Source organism: Lagenorhynchus albirostris, chromosome 7 (genome assembly GCF_949774975.1).
Source record: "Lagenorhynchus albirostris chromosome 7, mLagAlb1.1, whole genome shotgun sequence".
In the NCBI taxonomy this organism is placed as follows: Eukaryota; Metazoa; Chordata; class Mammalia; order Artiodactyla; family Delphinidae; genus Lagenorhynchus; species Lagenorhynchus albirostris.
Genome location: NC_083101.1, coordinates 11,805,711 through 11,822,213, shown reverse-complemented (window position 1 = coordinate 11,822,213; position 16,503 = coordinate 11,805,711). Strand labels below are relative to the sequence as shown.

The 16,503-nt window shown below is 44.8% G+C and overlaps 1 protein-coding gene across 4 annotated transcripts in view; it reads right to left on the bottom strand.

The window, feature by feature from the left end:
- Window positions 1-16,503, bottom strand: part of DENND1A (DENN domain containing 1A) — a 541,897-nt gene that overhangs the window by 145,234 nt on the left and 380,160 nt on the right. For all 4 annotated transcript variants that reach the window (XM_060154381.1, XM_060154382.1, XM_060154383.1 and 1 more), the window contains one exon: window positions 6,044-6,169. In XM_060154381.1, the coding sequence (XP_060010364.1) occupies window positions 6,044-6,169 (126 nt within the window). The remainder of the gene's footprint in view (window positions 1-6,043; window positions 6,170-16,503) is intronic.

The window sequence follows — 16,503 nt, the reverse complement described above, 5'->3', positions numbered from 1 at the left end:
TCACATGCCCTTTTGATTTGCCTACACTCTCCCCTCTGCCAGGCAGGACCAATCTCCAAAGCCTAAAGACAGGGCAGGAGCAATGTGTATGTACTGAACAGGGGTCAAGGGCCAAACCCGGCCCCACACACTTCTCTGTTCTTCCATTTCTTTCACCCATCCTTCCAACCACTGTTCCAAAATACATGCATTGATGCCTCTGCTATGCTATGACCCATGCCCAGCGCTGGAAATGCAGAGAAAGAGTTGTTAACGTGGAACACCAGGAAACCAGAACAAAGGCAGGCGAGAGGGTGGGGTGGAAGAAACCTGGGTTTTTGAGTCAGGCCGACCTGAGTCCGATTCCTGGCCTCTGCTACTTGCCAGGAAGTCAAGGCAACCTCAGCCCCTCTCCCAAATCTGTAACGCGGACAGCAAGGGGCAGTCACGGGGAATTACTGAGACTACGGATGCAAAGCAACTCGGGGGTAAAGCCTGTTGGAGGCCGCCGAGCAGGTAGGAGACTCACTTTCTGATCCTCGGGAGGAATAGGTCACTTGGCCCTGAAGAGAGACCCTACCGGGGAGCCCACAAAGGTCCTCTGGCTCTGGGACAGACACATGGCAGAAGGCACGGACGGAGAAGAGCAGCCTGGCACCTGGCACCTGGCCGGGCCTCAGCAAGGGGGCCACCTTCCTCTTCTCTTCCAGGCAGGGGAAAGAAAATAACTCCCCAGCCAGCTGCGTTTTAAATTTTTTCCAGTAGGAGAGAAAAAAAAGGCCAAGGAGTTGAAAATCTCAAGCAAGCTCTGGGCCGCGGAGGAGCTGTGGCCCATCTCTGCTTCTTGGGCTGGGGTTGGCTCCTCCTGAGGGGTCCTGCGGGAGCCGAGTAGAAAGGAGCACCGTCGAGTCTGTGATGTTTCATGTTTTAAAAAACCCAAACCCTGTGACTTTTCAGTGACCCAAGTCCCATGATGGCAGCCGCCGGCCCAGGTGGGAAAAGCCCCCAGGCTGCACTGTGCGGTGCGCCCCGTTGGCACCCTCTGTGCCCACACGCTCCTCCCAACCCGCCCCTGCAGGCAGTCTTCGTCCTCAGCCACGGACTGTTCTCCACTTGACCTGTCCCAGAGTCTCCCCTCAAGGCTACCAACCACTTCTGGCCACCAGCTTTCTCCCTTACTTTATGAATCGAAGGCCTTAAGTGTACTCGGGTCCTTTGACCCAGTAAAACCACGTTGGGGATGCTGCCAAGGGAAATAATTCAGACCATGGAATGAAGGTTTATATAAAGATGTTCACCACAGTGTGGTTTAAGATGGTGAAAGGTTACTGACAATCAAAAGGACCAGTGCTGGGATAATGTGGTGGGCCTCGGCACTGGTTTCAGATGGCAAGAACCTGATAAAAATCTCTGTGAGTAGGGCCCAGACATCTGCCTTTTTAAGAGCCCCACAGGTGATTCTGATCCACAGCCAGAGTTGAGACCCACTGGGGTCACCTGATGGGAGATGTGCAGCCAATGTTTAAGAAGAGTTTTCAGGGCTTCCCTGGTGGCACAGTGGTTGAGAGTCCGCCTGCCGATGCAGGGGACGCGGGTTTGTGCCCCGGTCTGGGAAGATCCCACATGCCGCGGAGCGGCTGGGCCCGTGAGCCATGGCCGCTGAGCCTGCGCGTCCGGAGCCTGTGCTCCGCAACGGGAGAGGCCACAACGGTGAGAGGCCCGCGTACCGCAAAAAAAAAGAAAAAAAAAAAGAGGAGTTTCTACATGATATGAAAAAATGCTTACGATACACTAAAAGACAAAACTAAATAACTGGGAACTGGATTGGTTTGCCAGGAATATCTCAACTAACTAAAAGTAAAAAATCAAAACCCCAAACCGAAATGAAACAAAAACAACCCCAATCTTCCAACTTATCCCCCCTCCCCCTTGTATATAGAAAAGATAACTAATAAGGACCTACTGTATAGCACAGGGAATTCTACACAATACTCTGTAATGGCCTATATGGGAAAAGAATCTAAAAAGAGTGGATATATGTATATGTATAACTGAGTCACTTTGTTGTACACCTGAAACTAACACAACATTATAAATCAACTATACACCAATAAAAATTTTTAAAAAAAGATGAGGAAAACAGGCTCAAAAACAAACAGATAAAACAAAACAAAATAAAATCCCCCCCAAACCCTAGAACCTTGGTAGAAACATGTTAACATGTTATCTCAACTCCAGATGGTAGGATTATGGGTATTTTCTCATTTCTAGGCCTGTTGCTTTATTTTATTTTATTATTATTTTTTTTGCAGTACGCGGTCCTCTCAGTGTTGTGGCCTCTCCCGTTGCGGAGCACAGGCTCCAGACGCGCAGGCTCAGCGGCCATGGTTCACGGGCCCAGCCGCTCCACGGCACGTGGGATCCTCCCGGATCGGGGCACAAACCCATGTGCCCTGCATCAGCAGGCGGACTCTCAACCACTGCGCCACCAGGGAAGCCCTATTGTATTTTTTAAAAGATTTAATTTAATTTAATTTTTGGCTGCGTTGGGTCTTCATTGCTGCGTGCAGGCTTTCTCTAGTTGTGGCGAGCGGGGGCTACTCTTCGTTGCGGTGCACGGGCTTCTCATTGTGGTGGCTTCTCTTGTCGTGGAGCGCAGGCTCTAGGCCCGTGGGCTTCAGTAGCTGTGGCACGCGGGCTCAGTAGTTGTGGCTGGCGGGCTCTACAGTGCAGGCTCAATAGTTGTTACTGCTCTGTGGCATGTGGGATCTTCCCGGATCAGGGCTTGAACCCGTGTCCCCTGTACTGCAGGTGGATTCTTATCCACTGAGCCACCAGGGAAGTCCCTAGTCCTGTTACTTTAAACCTTTTTTTTTTTAAAAACCAAGAGCAGGGTTTTTTTGGTTTTTTGTTTTTTTTAAATAATCAGAGAAACAACTAAAAACAATGTGGCCCCTATCCCCTCAGCACTGTGCTGCCTGTCACCCAAGCAGGCTCACCCAGTCACCGTTCCCCATGCACCACCCCCACCATGTGGCCTGACTCTAAAACCCCTGACCCCTTCTTGAGCTCACATGCACTGTGCAGTCATTATTTTAATTAATCTCACAAACAATCTGGCATTGGAAGTGTTGTTATTCCATTTTTTAGATGAGGAAAATTGGCTATAATTAAATCTATGGTTTAAAAACCATCTAGATAACATGGTGAGGCTTGGTCAGAAACTTTCAGGCCCTCTGGCTTCCCTCTTGGCCTTACAGAAAAAAGCCATTCTAGTACAGATAAATCAGACCAAAGCACGACAAGTCTGCCTTATTTCACTGATTCTAAGACACAAATTTCTTCACATTTTAACATCTCTGAAATCTGGATGTCTTACAATTAACGGCATCCTTCAATTATAATTGGCAGCACCCTTTCTTAATGATACATGCAATAGTGGTACATCTTATGATGGAATGACAGCTAAAATTCAATGAAATGTACCATGTTTACAACCAAACTCATCAGCCTATCCTCAAAATGCTACTTTTAATGGCTATATAATATTCTATCATATGGATATACTTTAATTTACTTAACCAGTTGTTTATCATTATGGACACTTAGTCCATTCCATGTTTTTATCATTATAAATCTGCTACTGGGGACACCTTTACTTCAAGCTTCCCCTTTTTCTACTATGGGCATCATCATTCTCTTCCTGATCCAAATCTTGGGAGATATTTTGACATTTCTTGCCCCTCATCTCCCATATTTTTTCTATTTCTAGACTCATCTAGTCATTTCTTCTTCGTGGTACCTTTTCCTGGTGTAACCACTGAAGGGCTTTCTTCTGAGTTCCCCAGCCGTCCCCCAGTCTCTGCTTCCAGTTCCTTTTCAGTCCAGCACTGGATTACTGGTCAAACATGACTTCAGTCACACCTCATCTCTGCCCACACTCCTAGCCTACCATCCAAGGCTCTGTCAAATCCGGCTCCAACCTTTCCTGCAGCCCCATCTCCCCACCCAAACCCATGACTCCAGACAAAGGGGCCATGAAGGGTCCTGCCTCCAAGCCTTTGCTCACTCAGATAACCCCATGCCCACCACAGGAAGGGATGCTGCTGTCTTTCTTTTTCCAAGTTTCAGCTTTCCTATGAGAGGTTCTATGGCTCACTAGCTCCTTATAACCATCTGGAAATGCAGAATGATAGGTATGCTTATTCTCATTTCACAGTGAAGAAGCTGAAGTTCAGAGAGATTAAGTGCCCAAGTACAGAGCCAGGCTTTAAACTCCAGGACTTCCATCCTTAAATCCGATGCCTTTGAGAGCCAAGTGCAAGTACAACCATAAACTTCTCTGGAGGAGCAACTTTTGCCCGGATCATACACCCAGCAATATGCACCAGACTCAACAGTGTCTGGATTCTAGACGTATACATGACAACAATGATGTCATTGTAAGAGTGGAAATACTTCATGTCTATCAGTTCCCAGCAGCCTAAGGAAAGGACTGGGCCAGTTGTCCCATTCTCACTTTAAAGATGGGAAGAAGACAGAATTTTCCTTGAATTATACCAGCTCTCAAAACAGCACTGAACCTGACTGGTTTGGATGGGCCCAAGGTCAGGACAAAGAATCAGAGCCATCTGTCTTGGAGACAAGCAGGATGTGAGAAACTTGCTTTAAGCTGAAGGGCTTTTTAGGACCTAAGGGAAGTATTTCTTAGGAAGCAAAGAGAGTGCATCCCTTCTATTATGTGACCATGACATTGCCTGAAGCTGAGGCAGCCTAGCGAGTCAGGCCCAAGTGTTGGATGGAAGACAAGGAACAAGGTGGCATTAGGCTGCTGCTCCCTGAGCAGCCACTGCCCCAGCCACTTCACAGAGCATGCGCCCTGGGTGAAGGGAAAACAAGGTGTTTGCTATCACTCTGTGCTTCACTTACACACGCAATGGAGTCATAATAGTGAAAAAGTACTTAGCAAGGTATAACTGTGGCTTATGAGGAAGCATGGTCAAGAGTCACTGTCAGAGTCTGCACATGAAATGCACTGCCTGATATCTACTCATCTTCTGTCATTTAATCTAATAAAATGCTATGGGTTAAAACAAAAACAAACATCCTGACCTACAGGCAGTGCGACCTGGGCTGGTCCCTCACAGCCACTGTGACTAGGCTGAGTGTGACTGCCATCTCTGCCTGTTCAGGATGAATGGAGCTCCGTGCTCCCTAGAGAAAAGGGCTGTCAGCAAGGTCCCCTCCAATGTCCTCTCCTATGCAGCGACCCAGGTCCCTGGGCCAATTTCTCCATTCTCCTTGGCCAAGAGCCTACGAGGAGGCGGATATCCGATGACAGCTTCTCACTGAAGCTGGGAGAGCTGGTAGCTTCTTTGGTTTTAGGGATGACCTGGTGTCTTCATATCCACACTATAACTAATCACCTCACGGATGAGGCAACAGAGGCTCAGAAAGGTTGAAGGGCCATGGAGGCAGAAGACATTTTTCCCCAGTCCTCAGTATACTTTGTAGTCAATACATCAAGACCACTCTGGGAACATCTAAGAAGTGAGCTCCCTGGATGCCTTGCTTTCTCAAGTGTGGAGTAGAGGTCCCCGTGCAGGAAAAGGGCGTTGAGGCACAGTGGGAAAGCATGGGCACTGGGCCGACCTACCTGGCCCCTCCACTGGTCAGCAAGTCGTTGCTTCTGTGAGCCTTGGTTTCCCCATTTGTCAAGTGGAGATGATCACTGCTACCTCACAGGCTTACTGGACTCCTCAGTGAGAGCAGGTGTGTGTGCAGTGCTGAGCACTGTGACCCACAGAGGGTGCTACTGACCAGGGAGGGGAGGGGCCCTAACATTCACAGGAGCAGAGAGTGCTTCACACAGGGCAGCTCGGCTTCCTTGTGCTAAGAGGTAGCTCGAGGGGAGGCCACTCCCCCAGCCCTCCAATACACACACACACACACACACACACACACACACACAACCTCTTTTGGTGAATTCAACAACCAGATGAATAGCAGGTTTCCTGTGGCCCTGACCAAACATGGATTCATGACATGCCAAGAAGCTACTCACCGGCTCTATTTTCAGAGCGTTTCGGTAGCTGCCGAAGAAAGCGGCCTGGGCCTTGAGGAAGGCTCTGGCCACACCATCGCCAGTTGTTGTGGAGACCTTCTTCAGCCGGTTCTTCAGTGAAGAGATCTGGTGACACAAAGGAGAGAGAGGCTGAGGGCAGGGTCGGAGGAGGATGGCTGGCTACACCCAGCACACACAGAGCTCTAGAGAACCCCCAGGATGGGGATGGATTTGACACATCAACTGCTGGGAGAACAAACACACATTCAGTATTGGGGCAGGTTTTTGAAATTTAAATAAATCTTGCTCCTATTAGGGAGTATCTAATAAAAACAAAAACAAAACCACTTTCTAAGCAGTTTCAATGTGCCAGGTTAATTGCTTTCACATAAATTTTCTTACTTCTTTCAACAATCCTGTAGAAAAGGGATTGTGCTCCCATCTTACAAGGGTGAAACAGTCTCAGAGAGGTTATATTACATGCCTAGTAACAAACCCAAGCAGTGACCAAGTTGGAATAGTAATTGAAGTCTTATAATCTGAGCCCAAACTACACAAATTTTTTTAGTTCCAATTCCATTTCCTCTTCAGATTACTTACAAATATTAGAAATAAATGGCTTATTTATAACAGATTATAATATACCTCATACTCAAATATGTATTTATTAAATGTACTATAAATTATATATTTATTAAATATATATAAAGTATATATAATATGTATAATATATTATTATAAACCTCATATTCTAAAGGAATAGTCATTATATAGACTTACAGAAACACACTTATATAGCTTACAGATATGCACCCAACAGATTAAAACAAAATAGACAAGAAAGTCATGGCGAAGCAAAAAGGGAAACATGAGAAGTTGTGAGATTCTTTGGGTCCAAAGCAGTTGCACACATGAACACAAATTTCCTGAAAGTGAGAATGAAAAGAGATTTTTTCCTATGAGTCCTCAATGCAGGAAAGATTGTGTGACATGACGGTTGTTGCCCTCAACGTCAGAGACTACATTAAGCTTCCTGGTCTGTTTCCAATATGCCATCCATCTCAGGAAGCCATATTGCACAACTTCTGGGCACACCACTCACACTATGTTCCATGTGAAAAGTGTCCCTGGAATTGTGCAACTTGGTAGCCTTGAGTCAATGGTGATACAATGGTGAGCAAAACCAGACAAGGGTCCTCCCCTCATTAAACTTATATTCTCGTGAAGAAAATACCAATACATATGACATTGCTACCATGACAAGCCTGTGATAGAGCTCACCAAGGAGGTCAAGGAAGGCTTCCCAGAGAGAAACAGGCTTAGACTGAGATCTGAAGGATGAGCTGAAGTAATTAACTTGCAAAGAGGGGAAGGAACAGTGTACCAAACACGGGGATCAGCATTTGCAAAGACACCGTAGTGAGGAGGAGTTCAGAGACTAGGGAGAACTGTGGCTTCAGTGGAGAGAATGGAGAATATGGCTTAAAATGAGGATAGAGGGAAAGGCAGGGGTAAAGAGCTGTGAATACATTACGAAATTTTTTCCTTCATTTTGAGATAAAGGTAAAGCTAATGACTGTTTTTAAGCATGTAGGTGACATATGAAGAGAACATTTCAGAAATCTATATGGGGCTTAGATATAGGACTACCTAACGGGCCTGACATTATTTAAGGATAAAATTTAGGGTAAAATTTAAAGATGAAATAGGAAATTAGATGCAGGTGGTCCATGAATCATCTACAAATTTTTAATATGAATGAGTAATGATCATTTTTCTGGGTATAGGCTGTATAGCTATCCTCAGGTTCCTAAAGGTGCCTGTGAACCTAAAAATATTAAGAATCTGGGATGGATTACATATACTCTTTTTTTTTTTTTTGCGGTATGCGGGCCTCTCACTGTTGTGGCCTCTCCCGTTGCGGAGCACAGGCTCCGGACGTGCAGGCTCAGAGGCCATGGCTCATGGGCCCAGCCGCTCCGTGGCATGTGGGATCTTCCCAGACCGGGGCACGAACCCGTGTCCCCTGCATCGGTAGGTGGACTCTCAACCACTGGGCCACCAGGGAAGCCCGGATTACATATACTCTTGAAATGCTCCATGGACATTATTTCTTATTACCAAGCTTCTGATAAGGGGTTTGTAATAGCTTAAGATATATTTTACATATCATAAAATTCATTCATTTAAAATCTATAATTCAGTAGTTTTAGTATAGTGACAATGTTGTAGAACTATCACTATAATCTAATTCCAGAACACTTTCATCACCCCAAAAAGAAAACCCATCTTACTGGCAGGTACTTCTCACTCCCTACTAATCCTCACCCTCCTCCCTCACCCCAGTCCTAGGTAACCACTGATCCACTTTCTGTCTCTATGAATCTGCCTATTCTGGACATTTCTTACAAGTGGAATTGTACAATAGGTGGTCTTTTTTTTGTGACTGGCTTCTTTCACTTAGCATACTGCTCATTATAAACATGTTTCATCCACATTGTAGCACTTATTAGTACTTCCTTCTTTTCCACAGTTGAATAATATTTCATCCTATGGAAAGACCACATTTTATCTCTTCATCAGCTTCATTATTAATAATATTAATTAATAATAATAATTAACGCTGCTAAAAACATTCATGTATAAGCTTTTATGTGGAGACAGCAGAGATTCTGAGGCAAGAAACCGAATGGCAAGAATCCTCTGTTGCCAGATCTTTTAAAATAAAAAGAATCCGTGTTCACTGAGTGTAGGGGAAGAAATCCTGTGCTGCTGCTCAAGGGGCGTGCCACATGCTTGGACAATCTAGTGAGTGAAGGTGGGATGATCTACTTCTTGGCTAAGTCAGAAGGGACGGGAACATGCGTTGAGGGGGCGGCCACCCCATCTCCACTCAGACGTGGGCCAAGGAAAACAATTTTCCTCTGGAAGCAGCCTGGAGTCTGTCATGACACCTGGGTAGAAATATTCAGTTTATCGTGACCCCCCCGCCCCCCGACTCTGGCACACATGCGCCCCAGCACCACAGTGGTGGGAGCTCACGAGAAGCAGCAAGGCCACTCAGTGCCCTGGCAGTCTGTCATGAACCTCCAACTTGAAATAGCAATGTGAAAAAGAAATACGCTTTATTAAAATGTTAAAAATATTGCCCACTTCCCACCCTCCAAATAATAAAAGTCCTGCCTTTCCCGGGACGAGGGTGACATTTCCATCCTTTGAAACAGTACAAGCCGGTGTCTCTCTTTTGTCTCCTCAAAGCCCTTGGGCCACCTGTGCCGCAGATTATTCCTCACTTAACCTTCCTTGGCCTTTTGCTTTCGTTCGGGAGGTGTTTAATTACCTTGGACTCACAAGGCTGCACTTCAGGTGAGCCTCTCCTAATGGCCTCATTACCATTTTACACAAAGAAGTCGTAGCTGATTGTAACTAAGCAAATAGGAGTGTGTGCCTTCCGGCCTGCCCCAGCTGCTCGGAAACCAGCCAAGTGGTCCTGGGCTCCTGGTGCCCCTGTGACCACTCAGGCCAAGACTCCTGAAGACCTCTCCTCACCCTACAACAAGGAGAAGCTTTTGTCAGGACTTCAAACTTTGAAACTTCAAGTATATGCACAACTGATAACTGGTGACAGCATACTGTCCTTTAAATACAAGTGAGGAAGGAAAATCTAAGGCTTAAATAACCCACAGTCATACATCTAAAACCCAACTTGCTCTGAGTGCTCCTGGGGGTGCTGGTCAAGTCATTAACATCAGGGATCATCAGGCATAATTTGGGGGGACAGAAAAGCCAGCAAGGGTGGTTTCCTCCTTTATCGAGGTATCAGGAGGGAGATAGAAAACAAAGGGAAGAGAGTACAAAATTGAACTTGTCAGCATCTTAACTTCCCTCCTCCTCTTCTTTTCCCATCTTGGATACCGCAGCATCATCCAGCCAGTCTCCTAGGCTAGATTCAGATGTTAGACTCCATTCTTCTCCTTCCCTTCCTACGACCATTCTCCACATCTGAACACCCTCCTGCCAATATATCCTGAATCTCTCAGTGCCCATGACCTTGGCCCTGTGCTGCTCAGCTCTACCCATCTTCTCTGGCCCAGATCAGTGGAGTAGTTTCCCAGATCAGATGGGCTCTCTGTCTTTAGTTTTCCTTCAACGCCATCTACCCATAGCTGTCTCAGTATTCTTGGAAATATATGAAACTGATCTCTATCAAAATCCTTCAGTGCCGCCACCCTTGGCCATCACCACCTGCAGGAAAACATCCCAACTCCTCCGAGTAGTCCGTGACGCTTTCCTCAGCTGGCCTCGCTTCCCTTGGCCCCCCGTAATGGGTATTTGATTGATACTGAACTGCTATCTAGAAGCATATACTACCCTCCAGCCCAAACACATGCTGACAACTCAGATGGAGTTGTCCCTTGTCCCTTTCTGTCCTACTTGTGAACATCTATTTACCCTTTGAAAGACCATCCAAGTGTCCATGAGTAGGGGCCTATTAAGTAAATTATACCACATCCTTGAAATATTGCATAGCTGCTGAAAAAAAAAAAAAGTGGCAGTACTCTGTGAACTAACATGAAAAGATGTCCACAAACTACACCCAAATGGGGAGAAAACACAAGTTACAGAGCAATATATATAACATGAATCATTTAAAAAAATACATATGTATAAAAATCATTTATATATATACGTAGCAAGAATCTAAAATGCCACGTATCAAACTTTAACCATGTAGGGATGCTTTCACTTTCTATTTTATGCACTTCTGATTGTTTTGATTATGCTTTATAAAAAAACATGTCACTTTTATAATACAGAATTTAAATGAGGTATTTTTCTTTAATAGTCAAATTAAACATTGCCTTGGGTTAAAGGAGAGAGGGAATCCAAATGTCCCCTCCTTTGTGAAGCATTCCCTGACCACTAAGACAGGCTTAATGACGCCCAGCCTGGGCCCCCCTGGACTGCGAGTTGTCAGTGAATTGTAGTGTCTACTACCTTTCCTGCTAGACTGTGAGTTCCTAGAAGGGCCAGCAGTGGTCCAGCAGTACTTGGCCCAGTGTCATCATTCAGCACTTTTTGCTAAATAAAAGAACAGATGAGCGAGTGTTCTGACATCTTAAAAGGCATTTCCAACGGCCGAGCCTCCGTGCTTGGAGGAAAGTCTAGGATTACATTCTTCAGTGAATGATCATTGGAAGAAACGGTCTCAGTTGGGAAGGATTGGGGGAGAAATTGATACTCATCCATTTCCCTTTTGCAGAGGGTCATCGCTAAGATGCAACCAAAATTGCAAGGAAAATGAAGCTCTGGTGGCTGAATGAATTAAAGTGGACAACGGGGCCAGTCTTACACAACACTGCACGTGCCACATGTCCAGTAACATATGCAGCGTTCCCCACCCCGTCCCGTATCCTCTTCCTGTTTGCCCTGGTCACTACAGGCTCTACCTCTGGGGTCTCTTGGCTTCACTTGCTCCTCTATCCCCGCGCACTCCTCAGGCAGTAGAGTGTAGAGCTTGAGTCACAAGAGCCAAGTCTAAGATTAGAAATCAGTCTTCCTTACTTTCTTAACCTTTCTGAGCTTCAGCTTCCTTTGCTGTAAAATGAGGTATTTGTAACATACATACACTGTGAGGATTAAAATATAATGGATGTAAATGGAGAACTGACATAACAAACTGCCTGGCTTTGTGTTTTGTTTAATTAGTACCTGGACTACTGCACCCGTCTTTCAACTGGTGGCCCTTCTCCTGTTTTCTTCCTGGTCTAATCCATCCTTTGCACTTTGAATTATCTTTCTAAAACAAGAGGTTGAATCATATCACTTCCTTCTTCTAAAATTTTCAGTGACTCCATGGTGCTAACATATAAAGTCCAAGTTCCTTAGCACAATATTCAAGGCCTTCTATGGGTCTGGCTCCAGCTCTGTTTCCAACTTTATCTTCTACTCAATCTCAGAGGCCTCAAAACTATCCCTAAGCCTGGGATACTCTTTATCTCATTCTCTAAAAAAACTCTTCTATTAAACTTTTTTTTAAAAAGCCGCCGACTTTCTGTGATGCCCTGTCAGAACAAATAGTTCTTTCTCCGGGCACATTAGTTCTGTTACTTTTGTTCATGCCTAATCTTTGCAAGCCCCATGCTGGAGATGTGCTGGGAACAGAGCTGCATGTGATCGGGGCCCAGCTCCCGAGGGCTTGCAGTCAAGCTCCCCCAGACCAGCCACAAGTTAGCTTATTCCTACTTCAGAAGGGGCTCTCCCATTGTATTCATCATCATATTTAGCTTTTTTTGTATAACCAGCAGCTTACATATCTTCCTTCCCGCTACGATGAAGATAACCCTTGCAATTTATACCACTCAACAAGTCTAAGATTATTTCTTCATCACTTGGTTGCAATTTGTAGGGGGAGAGGAGAATAAGGACGGCACGCTATTCGCCTAGTCACCTCTGAGACACTCCTATCCACCTCCTTCCGTCAGTGCTGGCACCTTAAGATCTTTCAGCAGCTTCCCTGTTGCTCTGAGGATAAAGACAGTCCTAGCCTGGCCTGCAAGGCTCCAGCCTTTCTCAGATCCGAGGCTCCTGTACCCCCTCCATGGCTTCGGCCACACCAACTGGGTTCCAGTTGCCCTGGCCTCTCTTATACTCCAGGACCTTTGGACAGGCTAACTCTCTGTCTGGAGTGCTCTCTCCACCGTCACCCGCTTGCCTAGCATTCAGCACCGTGCAACAGGCCTTTCCACAGATAATCGGTCGCCTGTGTCGTCCAGTGTGGTAGCTGCTACTGAGCACTTGAAATGTAGCTGCTTCGACTGAGGAACTGAATTTTATTTCATTTTAATCAATTTAAATTTAAATAGCCACATGTGGATAGTAGCTACCATACTGGACAACCCAAGGCCGTAGATCAACTACTATTCATCCTTTAGATCTCAGCTCAAATACCACTGCCTCGGTCTGACCCCCTCAGATTAGGCCAAGGTTCCCTTGTCATATACTCTCCCTGTACCTTTCCTTCAGGGACAAACAGCAAAGTGATGATGTATTATGTGGCAGTCCATTGACGTCTGTCTCCTCCATTAGACTGAAGGTTCTAGGGAGGCAGGGGCCACGGCCACCCTCAGTCCTGGCACAACACTGCAAGTAGAGACACAGTTCTTCTCAAAATGTGACTCAAGTCATTCTGGGCGGGGGGTCCACTTGCATTAACTGCTCAGTGTCAGAACTGAAGTTAGAAGTTCTTTTTTTTTTTTTTTTTTGATAAATCAGACACCTGCAGCAGCTGGAAGGGGGGCAATAGAATTACTTTCTCTCCCCCTTTATAAAATAGCCCTTAAGGACTAAGGCAGATTGATTCTTCCTTTCGTGAATGAACTAGACATCAAGGCTTTGTTATAAGATCTCCTGGGGAACGTCTGGGTCTGGAGAGGGGAGGAGGAACTATTGCCTTGTTTTCCCATCCTCAGGGGCATGTGTATATTGGCTCCTCTGCTACCTTCACGTGGGCAATGAAATGGCACGGTGCATCTCTCTGTGCCTTAGTTCTTGCCTAAATTTGAAGCAAAAAGTCTTGATATGTAAGGGCAATCTCACCCCACTCTCTTTCCCAGTAATAGTTTCTGAGAAAACCAGGAATTCATCAGGAAAAAGGAACAGGAACTAGTATTTATCAAGCACTCTACTAGGTACCAATAGCCATGGTAGGTGTTTTCATGCCCAGCACTGTATTAAAATTTCAGAACAAGTGGGCCAGGCAGAGACAGTTATCCCCACTATACAGATGAGAAAAGTGAGCCTCAGCCCCATCTCACACAGATAGTACAGCAAGGGGCAGAGGCTAAAGTCAAGCACAAGTCGGTCTTACTCCAAAGTCTGTGCTATTCCATTAATTCTTACTGCTGCCAGGATTTCTCAGACCAGCAAATTAGATTTGTCCACGATACTGGTTTATTTTTTTCCACAACTTAATATATCGCCATTATTGCCTCCTTTCATTCCTTGCTTTTCTGTTTCTTACTTGAGAACATGGTTGTACCTTGACCTCGGTTGGCTTTAATTGCTTCTTCTGCATCCGATTTTCCCCTCAAAGAGCCTGGTTCTCCATGGGGGAGTGGGGACTGTGCTAGTTACGCGGAGCTCCAAGCTGGGGCCGGCTATGACCCCAGCGGCCCAGGTCTTTGCTCCCTCTGTCTCTCCTGACATCTTATGGGCCGAGTATTAAGTCGGAAAGTTAAGAGGTGAGCATTACAATTCTAAGCAGCTTTTTGTCAGACAAAAGGATCAATTTTCATTATGTGAGTGGCTACTTAACTACATGCTATAATGGCTTTGTTGAGCATCCTGAGAACAAACTATCAAGTCCTCAGGATGACATTCTTGGAGTAAAAAAGTACAATTTAAAAACAAAAAGGTCCATTTCTACTATCTGCCAAATAAAGCTCAGGAGGAGCCTTGCACTCACAGTGTACTCCAGCCCCCTCCCTGCCTGGTTAATCCCAGCACCTCCGCATTGTAAATGGAAACACACAGGAGCAAAGATTTTTGCATTTTCCTATCTATTTGTAATAGTCATCTTCCTCCAAACACATTTTTTTTTGGCCCGAAGTGAAACTGTCTTTGTTTTCCCTAAAAAACAATTTAGTTTTAACACACCACACACACACACACACACACACACACACACACACACACACACACACACAATTAATGCAGCTGAACACTAAAGAAGGTTACAAGATTTGAGCTCAAAGTAAATGTGTATTTATAATATTAGGTGGTCATTCAAAAAAGATTATTTCTATCCATATGTGTTCATGCACGTATGCCTGTGTATGTACGTATCCATAGAGTATTTTCAAAGAAGGGTTTTCTCCCCCATACTTCTGGCAGTTTAGGTTTAAAGGTCAGATTTAAACTATCATCATGTTTCACAATGCAATCTGTGCAGTGCTGGGTAATGAAATGGTTCAGTAAAGGTGCTCGTGGAAATTCTTTTAATTAGGTCTAAGGCTTTTCAGTTGTCAACATGAATAAACCAAGAACCAGTCTCTTGCAAACACAAGGCACAAAATACACATGTAAGTTACCTTTGAAAAGAGAGATACACTCTTGTAAAAGGAAAGTTATAAAGCATGTTTTTTACAACATATACTTCAATTTTTTTTAAAAAAAATACCATCATCTTTCAACAACAAAATGGACTGCAGATCAACAACAAAGCAGTTACTCTATTGCTAATGAACCAGGACACTAATGCTTGCTTCTAATGAAAAGTATTTGGAGGAAGACTAAAGTTTTTCATACCTAAAAATGTTTATCAGGAGACTGACTTTCTTCATGAGCAAAAGCCACCTCTCCATTTAACTATAATTAATCCTACAGATCAGCGGTCTTTCACTCAGACATGTGAATGTCCCATAATGACTCCTGCAAATTGAATGATATCAATGAAAAATGCACTAGAATGCACTTTTGCCTTTAGCATTATCTGAGGCCCAAAAGATGAGCATATCACAGTAGGAACATCATCAAGACTCCTGCTTTTCAAAGCTGTGTTGACAAACTAAACTATTTAGATTTGGAATTTTCAGCTGTCAGCTCAAAGCTGAATCTAGGGATTGAAATTCACAAGATGAAAACTGCAAGAAAATGGTAGGTTGCTTTGGGAAGTTGGATTGTATTTGCATTGAGCTTGATGGAAAAAGCAAAACTAAATAAATGATTTCAATCACCACCAATAGTTCATGTTCAGATGGATACAAAGGTGTTCATAAAAGCCGATCAGCTGGCCTGAGACCTGACGTGGAATGGGACAACCCAAATGGAGCAATGGCTGCATGTAATGAACATGTATAATAAATCCATGCATCGATCAACCAATGTATGTATGTCTAGCAAACCCTGAGTTCAGATTCTGACTCAGCTGCTTGCTATTAGCTGGATGTCTTTAGGCATCTTATTTTCTTCTCTTCATTTAACAAAAAAGGGGTAAAGTACCTCCCCTTCCCCTCAGGATTATTATGTAGATTGAATGTCAAGATTTTCAAAGCCTCTCACACAGTACCTGGCACACAGCAGGAGCCTAATAGATGCTGATTATTCTTCCACATTAACCCAACTCCAAAGCCAAAACTACCCAAGCCATTATTTTAGCATAAAAAAGAATAATGGGCTCACAATTAACATTTTCTGGGGCATCAATGACTGAAATGTCACTCATTATGCTAAGCCTAGTGGGTTTATCTAGTGACCCAAACTTATGTGTATTTGGGAGTTAATGAAGTGCTTGGTGTTTACAAAGATAAAAGCAGGATTCGGCTCAGCAACAATCCTGGGCTGAATGGATATAGATTTCCATGCTTAGGGACGTAGCCAGGCCGGATCCATGGTGGATCACATGGGTACATCCACACAGAGTGAGATATCTCCCAAGGGGATCTGGGCATCTCCACCTC